Source organism: Nicotiana sylvestris, chromosome 6, assembly GCF_000393655.2.
Source record: "Nicotiana sylvestris chromosome 6, ASM39365v2, whole genome shotgun sequence".
Classification (NCBI taxonomy): domain Eukaryota; kingdom Viridiplantae; phylum Streptophyta; class Magnoliopsida; order Solanales; family Solanaceae; genus Nicotiana; species Nicotiana sylvestris.
The window spans coordinates 186,271,560-186,282,946 of record NC_091062.1 but is presented as its reverse complement, the minus strand read 5'-3'; the positions used below and the strand labels follow the sequence as shown (position 1 = coordinate 186,282,946).

The window sequence follows — 11,387 nt, the reverse complement described above, 5'->3', positions numbered from 1 at the left end:
CTTCATTGTGCCAGTAGGAAGTAGGGAAATAAAATTCTTTTAGATCTCAGAAATCACAATTTTCATCTACTTTTTCTTCGCTAGCTATGGTTGGCACTCTCTACGTGTAGCCAACCAACTTGACATGAAAATATCTGCGAGTATGAGCAAATGGTATGTGGTGTCATAGTGATCCATATTTATTTACGCTGAATAGTTGATTGTATTATAGGCCTTGGCGTAATATGCAAAGTTGTTTCAATGTGCCAAGGAGATCACGGGTTCGAACCGTGGAAATAGTCTCTTGCAGAAATACAGGGTATGACTGCAAACGATAGACCCTTATGATTCAGCCCTTCCCTGGACCACACGCATAGCAGGACCTTGATGCACCAAGCATGCACCAGGCTAAGTGATCTTACACGGATTATAGATTGGGGTACCTTCTACATTGCCCTATAGCCATCAGCCCATCACACAGTCGTCGGATCAGTTGAGGCAAGCAGTAATAACATTTAGCATTAACAATGAAAGCCTCACAGCTCACACCAAACACAAAAGCTAACAAAAGATTTACCACATTAATAGTCACTCAAAAACAATAAAAAAGAAGCTACTCCATTAATTGCAGGCTTCATTAGCTTCAGATAAACGTTGAGCCAAAACAGCAGCAGACTTTTCAGAAACCAAAGCTTGAATGAGCATAGTCTTTACTTCCCAAGCGCTATATGGATAATTCTTTCTAGCATATGAATTCAACAATGCTGCAGTTGATTGCTTCACTAATTTTGCAAATATATTGTCCCTATCATCGTTTCTTCCCGCAGCTTCAAGTAATGTAAGATCATACCTGTATCGCTCGTACGCCCTTGAGCCGAACACTTTTGATACCGTTGACATCTGTGGCACCATCTTCGGCCATGACTCTCTCCTGCTGCTCCAATACCTGCACAACATTAGCAAATTAGTACCAGCTTTATTAGTTGGTTGGTTATTTTATAAAAGATGCAGCTTTTTCATAGTCTTTACTGTTGTTCCATGAAAAATCTTCCATCCTCAAGTGAAACAGGGGATTAACAGTTTCCAGTTTTTAGGAAAACTTACTTGTACCCATTGTTTAAACTTACTTGTTCCCAATGTTTACTTGTACTCGACGATAAGCTCATGTGGATGCGAGTTCGGTTAAATGCAGTAACTTTTGTTCAAACTATGTATTTATCTTACGAAACTCATTGAATATGTACAAACTATTAATAAAGAATGCACTAACTTAAAAGGGCGGGGGATCAGAAATTTAGAAATTTCAAAAGTAATCGAAATTTAGCCATTTTTTCCTGTAAAGATAAAATCTGAACAAAAACACTCTAAAGAATCCGGAAAAATTTCGGCATAATATACTAGAGTTCGAATTTTTTATATATGAGATTCCAGCATAATGTGCTGGAGTTCCAACATAATATGTTTGTAAGTTTATATGCAGGAGCTCCATAATCCAACTTTCCATGTGCTGGAGTTACAACATAATATGCTGGAAGTTTATACTAGCATATTATGTTGGGCTTTCCGTGTTTCAGCAAAACAATGACTATTTTTCAATGTCTTTGTAAACGCTGGCTATTTCTCAATTGTCAGTGCGAAAACTGACTACCCCGTGTTATTTCCAACCATAAAAGAATTACAATCCCGAACCCATGATGTTTAAATCCTGGCTCGTCTCATGATACTTATTCACGTAGAGACTTATTAGTAAACCATAATTAGTTAGTACTGCACTACTCTCACTTTAATTATGCCTTATCATGGTACATTTGTATAATTCGGGGATAAACACCGGATATAGGTAAGTTTTACCAAGAGCTTATATATATACACACACTAGGATAAAAATTGTTTGCCAGCCTAACTAACAACAATTATGCCTCAATTTTCTACGAATTGAGGTCGATCAAGAATTTTTCACTTTTCATGTCACTCCATTTAAGTTCATTTAGTCTAATAATTAGATAGCTAGCCGAGGTATATTGGAAATAACCTATCTCACCTTCCAGGGCAGGAGTAAGGCTGCGTACATAATCGGCCTCCCCAGAACCCACTTTCGATTGTGGTTGTTGTTGTAGTTTAAAAATTAGATAGCTAGCCGAGGATCTATCGAAAATAGCCTTTGTGCCCTTCCAGAAGTAGGGGTAAAGCTGCGTAATCTTACCCTCCCCGTACTTCCTGCGTTTGTTGTTGATGTTGTAGTCTAATAATTAGATACGATAAATTTACCTCACTCTTTATTTTATTTTTTTGGGGAGAAAAAAAAGAGAGAAAATTAGTAGAAAGTGAAGAGAAGAGTCTTACTGAGGAGTGCATCTCCCTCTGTTTCTGGTGTATACAAATCCAGGTCTGAACTGTTGAGCATATACCGTCAAATCTCCCAAGCAACAATAGTAAGTAACTAACAGCACCAAAAGAGCCAGACGATTAATGAGCATAAGAAAATTAGCCATTTTCTTTTCAGCAAGTTTTACCTGTAACTAATTAAGCTCCTACTTGTGTACAATGGTTCGATCCGAATAACTCATTTCCTTCTTTGTAATGGTTCTTTTCTTTTTTGCTTGTTTTTATGGATGGACTTGGTCATCCTCGAAAATGCTGCAAATTTTGAAATTATATCTTCTTTATTGAAACTATCGCTTTCACTATTGTCAGTTTGCAAATCTAACCCCCGTCTTCTTTTTTTACTTTATTTGTAATCTTGTTGGGACAGACATTATATCATGGGTCATGTGATGCAAAGTGTTTGTGTCGACTGTCTAGCAAATGGCAGTACCATGTGGCTTTTACAGAGTCCTAAACTAAAATGACTTATTTTTGGACTCAAAATATATTTATACAGTTAAAAAAAAAGTTATATTTTTACGTAAAACACAGAATAATACTGCGTTTCAGTTTAACGAAAAGTTAGCCGTTAAAGTTAAACGTAGTATTATATTGCGTTTAATAAAAAAAATTATTTTTTAAAGGGAAATACAATATAGTACTACGTTTAAGGAAAACGCAGTACTATACTGCATTTCCCTATAATAAAATATAGGGTCCCCCTTCTTCTTCCCCACGACAGAAGTCACCACGTTAAATGTGTTTCCACGTTGATTTGTGTTATGTTTGCGTTTAAATTTGTATGTTATTTTTACCCGGATTGAATTATTAGCCTTGGGACAAAAAATAGTTAAAACTTGATAAATAATTTTTATTGTTAATGAAATTGTCACAAATATCTTTTACTGTTTTATATGTAATTTCGTGAATGTTATGTTCATATATTTGTTGTTTTTATTTAGTTCAGATTATTTATTTGCTTAAAGAATATTGGCCTTTTAGCGTAGTAAAATATAGAGTTTTTTAGCGCAGTAAATATAGAGCCTTTTAGTAGTGTAAAATATATACCCTTTTAGCGTAGAGTTTCTGTAGTTTAAGTATGTACTAACTACAAACTCTATCCAATTACACTTTACAAAATTAATTATTTTAATTTATAAAAATAAACTTACAAAACTAACAAATTAATATATGTTGTCAAATATCGAGCCTGGAACCCGTAGATAATTACTCAGTTCAATTAAATAATTAATTATTTAATTTATTAAACTAACAAAATTTTAAACTTATTGAAATTGACACACATAATAATTAAGGATAGTTTTGTGCTACTGGGCCTCAAATATCAAGTCTGGAACCCATAGATAATTACTCAGTCCAATTAAATAATAATTATTTAATTTATTAAACTAACAAAATTTTAAACTTATTGAAATTGGCACACATAATAATTAAGGATAGTTTGGTGCTACTGGTCCTCAAATATCGAATCTGGAACTCATAGATAATTACTCAGTCCAATTAAATAATTAATTATTTAATTTATTAAACTAACAAAATTTTAAACTTATTGAAATTGACACACATAATAATTAAGGATAGCTTGGTGCTATTGGGCCTCAAATATCGAGCATGGAACCCATAGATAATTACTCAGTCCAATTAAATAATTAATTATTTAATTTATTAAACTAACAAAATTTTAAACTTATTGAAATTGACACACATAATAATTAAGGATAGCTTGGTGCTACTGGACCTCAAATATCGAGCCTGGAACCCATAGATAATTACTCAATCCAATTAAATAATTAATTATTTAATTTGACAGAGTATTATCTATGTGTTACAACACAAACACACAATTAATATTGTTTAAATTACAGTAGACGACATGGACTTGCCACCTGTGCATCCTGGACCAGCCGAGGATCAGATATTAGTGTTACAGGGCGACCATAGGTGCTCCTATGTATGGGAGGGACATCTATTGGATCAGACTCTCCGCGCCAAGAGACCGGACGATTTGTGGGACTTTTTGAGGGAGAGACATTTCCATCCCCGCGTAGTTGATCGCCTAGAGGCTACGGGCTTCCTTAGGATTTTTCGGATTGGGCGGATGCAGCTCGATTAGTCTCTCATCACGGCATTGATAGAGCGGTGGCGACCAGAGACGCACACTTTTCACCTGCCCACTGGAGAGGCCACCATCACGCTTGAGGATGTTCAGGTTTTGTATGGGCTGCGTGTAGATGGACTGGCCATTGCACTGCCCCAGTACATGAGAGCTATGATGCATCCCCAGTATTTGGATTTTTTGGGGCAGTATACTGGTTACGGACCACAGGGTGAGGTTGCACTTAGAGGGGGCAGTCGCGTTTCTATGACAGTTATCAGAGAATATATGGAGGTATTGCACCCCGACATTACCGGCGAGACAGAGGCTATCCATATTGACCGGTACACGAGGTTGGCACTGTTCCTTCTTTTTGGGTGTTTCTTGTTCCCGAACACTTCGGGAAATCTAGTGAGTATGCGCTTTCTACATCATCCGCAGCAGTTAGATGAGTTACCTCGGTACAGCTGGGGTGCTGCTATTCTAGCATACCTGTACAGGAGTATGTGTCGGGCGAGCATGGGCAACAAGGTAGACATATGTGGTTTTCTGCCGCTTCTACAGGTGACAACATTTTCGAATACTCTATTCATTACTCCGAATTCTATATGGTCAAAATAACTCTTAAATTTTGCGTCAACCTTTTATCTTAGGTTTGGGCCTGGCAGCGGATCCTGCCTCTACCACCACTAGAGCCGGGTGTAGCACCTCCGTTTCTCCCTCTAGCTATGAGGTGGGTTCTCCGGCGTGGGAACTATCGAGGGACTGATGCTCATCATAATCTTCCCCTTGTCAAGGATGTGTTAGATATGCTGGTGGCCAGACAAGTAAATATGTACCTAAACTTACTTGTTATAAATTCACTTGTGTTGCGCATATTCACTTTTATGTTATTATTTGAGTGGACGACATACAGCGACGAGTTGCTAGCTCAACTGCCCGATTATTGCTCAGTCGACCGACTGCTTTGGAGCACTTCCGTCCCGATGATCTTCTTCGATGTGGTTGAGAATCATGCCACAGAGCGTGTGCTTCGCCAGTTTCACCATCCCCAGCCTATACTGGGGTAGCCTGCATGGGTGCCTACACATTATCAGCGGGATGACCGTACCAGGGTGGACGATGAATTTGTAGGATGGCTAGAGCAGCAGGTCCATATTTGGGACCAGCGAGAGTACCGTATTCCGTCACCACTTTCACATATTCAGGAGGCCACTATTGAGCTGCATATGTCATGATACCGCAGTCACACCCAACTGATGATCGGGAACCCCATTCATGTACATGGCAATCGGTACAGACCATACGCCGGGAGGCACGAGGCACTGGCATCTTTTTGTGGCTTATTAATATTTTATAATTGTGATATAGTGTTATTTAATTAATATTTTAAATGTTGCGCAGGCTACTAGGTATCACATGTTCTACCAGTTGGGACAGGAGATGCAGCAGCATGGCGACAGTGCTACAGTCGTTGAGTATGGTCGGCGGGTGGAAGAGCTGGCTCGTCGGACCTTGTATCAAGCGAGAGATGGCGCGAGGTTGGATCACAAGGCTAAGTATGCAGCGCCAGAGGAGTACCATAGGGGTAGGGATGTCCCACGAGGCAGGGGTAGGGCATGAGGGAGGGGTGCCCCACGAGGCAGGGGTGCCCCACGAAGTCGCGGGGGATGGCGAGGAGGTGGTCCCTAGCAAGGGGGCGCTGAGGCACCTGTCGACCCACCTGTTAAGGCACATGATGAGGATCTTGTAGATGATCAGCCGGGTTATTTCCCTCGGCTAGATAAGCCTTCCAGCAGCATGTCGTTGTACAGCCTTCAGCTATCTCTGCCAGAATCGCAGGTCACCCCGTCAGATACATTGTTGATCACGGGTAAATTCGATGAAGATGTAGACCAGTTCTTTTCAGGCCCATCTACCACAGTTGAGGATCAGCCAACTCGGGACGTGGATGGCGGGCGCAGGTTGAGTTATGCCTCATCCCCGGCGGTTGATGCGGATCTACCACAGGCGCAGGTATGTTTGTATTACTATAAAATTTCAATTTGTTTTCTTTTCCTTAATGATTTGCCATTAATTAATTTTTAATTTTCTTATTAAGGCTTCGCCCCAGCCCATCACGGAGGCCACTGTATGCGCTGATGAGGACACCACGGATGCATATACTCAAGAGGCCGACGAGACCACGGTGAGAAAATATTTTTGACTTAACACGTACAATACTAATATACATTTTCACATATGCTAAGCTTAGTACTTGTTTTGTAGGTTGCTGACGGCCCGACGGCCTCTTCTACCGATCCTGCCAGCTGTACTGTTGATGCTGCTGCGCATCCTCACATAAAGAGGCGACTTGATGATGATGATCCCGATAGTGTACCCGAACGACAGGGGATGCGACTCAGGCCAGCAGCAGCACTAAAACACACAGGCTGCGGGACTCATTAATTTACTTATGTTTGTACTTTGTGTAAATACTACATTATGTAAATAATGGCAACAATTCTATTTTAACAATAATTTTATTTTAACTGCCTTTGAACAACAATTTTATTTTAACAGTACAATACAAGCGCAAACATAGCAAACCTAACACAACACAAACAGTACAACTAATGAAAACACTTGACAAGGGAAACATAAAGATACACTACTACGCTCAATACGTACATGCCATTGTTTAGTCACGACCGCCTAGTATTCTCTGCTCCAACCACTTGAGCTGGTCTTCCAGCTTTTTTTCTCTTCTTCCACCTCCTTGAGTTTCGCCTTCAACTCCGCAATTTCTTGCTTGGATTAGCGCTCTCTGTCCCACTGCCTCGTACACATATTATGAAGATGATACAACTTGTCTTTGTAGTATTCCTGCTCACATGGTTCATCAATCCATACCAAAAAATTGCATGTAGGTACGTCGGGTTCCCTATAAAACTTGTTCATACACGCCCAGTAGCGGCGTCCAGCTTCTTTCCAACAATCGCACATCATGCTTTTGTTTCCGCAGTCGCACCTTGGGACATAAAGGGGTTGTTGAGACATTTCTTAAAGAGAAACTTTTGTTTTATAGAAATATTTGCTATAGGTTGTTGTTAAGCGCAGAAAATAACTACAATGCGACCGTTATTTATAGACAAGATTTCACATAAAATGTAGTATTATACCACGCTTTACATATTAAATTTTTCTGAAACAAAATAGCTTTTTCACATGGTTTTCAGCTTTTTCAGAACGACAAGATAACTCACAAAACGTAGTATTATATAACGCTTTACATATTAAATTTTTCTACAACTAAACAGCTTTTTCTGCAGTCGTTTCAGCTTTTTTGAGAACGACAAAACAACTCACAAAACGTAGTATTATACCACGCTTTGCATATTACATTTTTTCTGGAACGCAACAGCCTTTTCACATGGTTTGCAACTTTTTTAAAACGACAAAACAATTCACAAAACGTAGTATTATACCACGCTTTACCTATTAAACTTTTCTGCAATAAAACAGCTTTTTCCGCAGTAGTTTCAGCTTTTTTGAGAACGACAAGACAACTCACAAAACGTAGTATTATACCACGCTTTGCATATTACAAACGTAGTATTATACCACGCTTTGCATATATTTTTTTTTTAATTTTTAGATTGGTCTTATTTAGTAACACCAATAAGTTGAATATTTAAACAATTCTATGAAGAAAATAATACATTATATAAATAATGGCAACAATTCTATTTTAACAATATTTTTATTGTAACAGAATTTGAACAACAATTTTATTTTAACATGACAGCACAAACACAAACTTAGCAAACCTAAAGATACACATAACAAAAATAAACAGTACAACTAATGAAAATACTTGACAAGGAAAACATAAAGATACACTACTACATTCAACACGTACAAGCCACTGTTTAGTCACGACCGGCTAGTACTCTCTGCTCCAACCAATTGAGTTGGTCTTCCAACTTTTTTTTTCTTCTCCCACCTCCTTGAGTTTCGCTTTCAACTCCTCAATTTCTTGGTTGGATCGGCGTTCTCTTTCCCATTGCCTCGTACACAACTTATGAAGATCATAAATTCTGTCTTTGTAGTATTCCTGCTTACATGGTTCATCCATCCATACCTCAAAATCACATGTAGGCTCGTCGGGTTGCCTATCAAACTTGTTCATACACGCCCAGTAGCGGCGTCCACCTTCTTCCCACCAATTGTACATACTGTATTTTTTTCGCAATAGCACCTTGGGACATAAAGGGGTTATTGAGACATTTTTTAAAGAGAAACTTTGGTTTTATGGAAATATTTATTATTGGTTATTATTAAGCGCAGAAAATAACTAGAATGCGTCCGTTATTTACAGGCAAGATTTCACATAAAATGTAGTATTATACCACGCTTTACATATAAAAGTTTTTCTGAAACGAAACAGCTTTTTCGCAGTCATTTCAGCTATTTTCAGAACGACAAGACAACTGATAAAACGTAGTATTGTACTACGCTTTACATATTAAAGTTTTTTCTGATAAAACGTAGTATTGTACCATGCTTTACATATTAAAATTATTTTTTAATATGTAATTTTTTTATTTCACAATCTTGGTCTTCTTTACTAACACCAATAAGTTTAATATTTGAACAACCATACCAAAAGGTCATGTTAAAAAATAAGATGTAACAAGATTGTGGAACATAATTTTATTTGATAGATATTGCAACATACACAAGTACAGACATGTATTACAAAAAACAATACGAAAATAAAAGACTAGGGGTATCCTTGATAGTTGGGTGCATTCGACGAACTTGCACCATGAGCTAGATTACCACCGCCACGCACACCACCTGAAGGACATTTACGACGGTCGTATCCTATTTGCGAGCATATGCCATATTTACGCGCATAAACGGTGTCACCAATATCCATTTGGTTCCGTATACGCGTTCTTTTTTGCACTTACAGCTTGCGCAAATAGTCCTTGTTACACACCATCTTAAAAGGTTCCGGCGGCCAATAATGCTCAGCACCTAATAGCTGCAACTGCCCACTATACGTGTTTACGTATGCAGCAACATTGTATTACCTATCAATATAGTTGGTTGCCCCTAAACCAACTTGTTGAAAGCACTTCAAGGCATGTGCGCACGGCATATGATAGATTTTCTATTTCCCACATGAACACAACCTTCTGGCTTCATTCACCGTCTGTAGATTATTCCCACAGTGTTCGCGGATAGCGGTCTTAACTTCAAAAATACCCCAGTCGTGATCGTACTGTAAAAATGAATGCCAATGTGCTCACCTCCTGTACCTTTCAAATCTTCTAGTGGTATTGACATAAATTGAACATCCCTGTCCAACAATGCCGACGCAGCTCCATGCCTTTCAACTAGACTCTCCGCACTCTGTTTGAATGTCATGCGGACCATGGCAGTGACAGGCAATCCACGGGCAGACTTCAACAAGCTGTTGAATGACTCTGACACATTTGTAGTCGGGGCTCTCCATTGTCTGTCGCCATCAGCATGCAATATCCACATGTGAAGCTCATGTCCTATCAGCCAAGTATAGGCTTGTGGATCTAACTGCCGGATTGCTTCCATGCGCCTCATTAATTTGCACTGCTGGTGCTCAGTTGCAACCATCCACATTAAGTCATGCAAGGCCTTGTCAGGATATTTCTTCTAGAAATTGGCCTTCAGGTGCCTCACACAGTAACGATGATATGCATAGGGTTCTTGCCATTCAGGCAAGTGCCGTACAGAACTTAAAATACCACCATGTCGATCAGATATTAGACAAATACCTGAACGTTGTTTGACAACGTGCTGCTTCAAGTGGTTCAAAAAAAAGCGTCCACGTCTCTTCGCTTTCGTTGGCACAAATGGCAAAAGCTAGTAGAAATATTTGTCTGTTGGCATCTACTGCAACTGCAATCAAAAGCTTAATATCATACTTTCCATAGACATGAGTACCGTCTATGGAAATTACAGGACGACAATGCACAAAACCATCAATTGCTGGTTTAAATGACCAGAACACATAGTTGAAAATATATTCGGGTCTGTCCGGACTCCACTCACGCCTCCATTCAACAACAGTCCCAGGGTTAAAGTGTTGCAGTGCGGCCATGTACCTGGGCAGAGATGAAAAAGACTTATCCCAGTCGCCATAAATAAGTTCAAAGGCACGTTTGCGACCGAGATATGCCTTTCTTTTGGTTATAGTACAACCATACTCCTGGTGGACGGCTGTAATACACTCTTTAATCTTGAACCTAATGGACACTTCCAAATATGGAATCAAGACAAGAGAAATCAAGTCCACATCCAGGTTGAAGTGATTCTCATTAAATGTGTCCATTTCACATCTGTGGGTGCTAATAAATTTACCCACTTTTCACAAACCTGATTTCTTCTTGCTGGCACGCAACATCTAGTGACAACCCATAAAGTCTCTACGGCATAAAACCTTGTATACCTCCATAGTTGACTCCCTTACTGTCATCTCACGGCACTCTCTTACACTGTAGATTTTTACAGCCTTAATTAGGCGAGCTTTATCCGGGAAATACATGCCCTTTGCCAACACCGCTGGTCTAGACTCATCCCACATCGCTGACCGAATTTCGTCATCATCCCTTGTGAGGGCATCCACGTCCGGCATACTTGGCAAATTATCAAGGTAGGGAATATTCCGCTCATGAAATGGCACGTGGGACTCGTACACTCTTGGTCTAGCGGGAGGTGGAGGAGCATGCTCCCTCGTCAGCTCAAGTTCGGCATCCACTTCCTCCTCGTCATCACCCTCATCAAGGAAGGGTGTGTCATCTCCAGACTCATCCGCATTGTTGTTATAATCACTATCATCTTCCTGACTCTGCGCATCTGCCATATCACGAGTCAGTACGTCGTCTATGGGCAACTGTGT

At 39.5% G+C, this 11,387-nt stretch overlaps 1 protein-coding gene across 1 annotated transcript; it reads right to left on the bottom strand.

The window, feature by feature from the left end:
* Positions 1-472: 472 nt before the first annotated feature.
* Positions 473-2,682, bottom strand: LOC104221184 (uncharacterized). Its single transcript, XM_009772185.2, has 2 exons — positions 2,323-2,682; positions 473-925 (listed from the first exon to the last, which is right to left on the bottom strand). Exons 1-2 carry the CDS (start codon positions 2,469-2,471, stop codon positions 601-603), a joined length of 474 nt encoding a protein of 157 aa, XP_009770487.1. The 5' UTR covers positions 2,472-2,682; the 3' UTR covers positions 473-600.
* Positions 2,683-11,387: the final 8,705 nt, after the last annotated feature.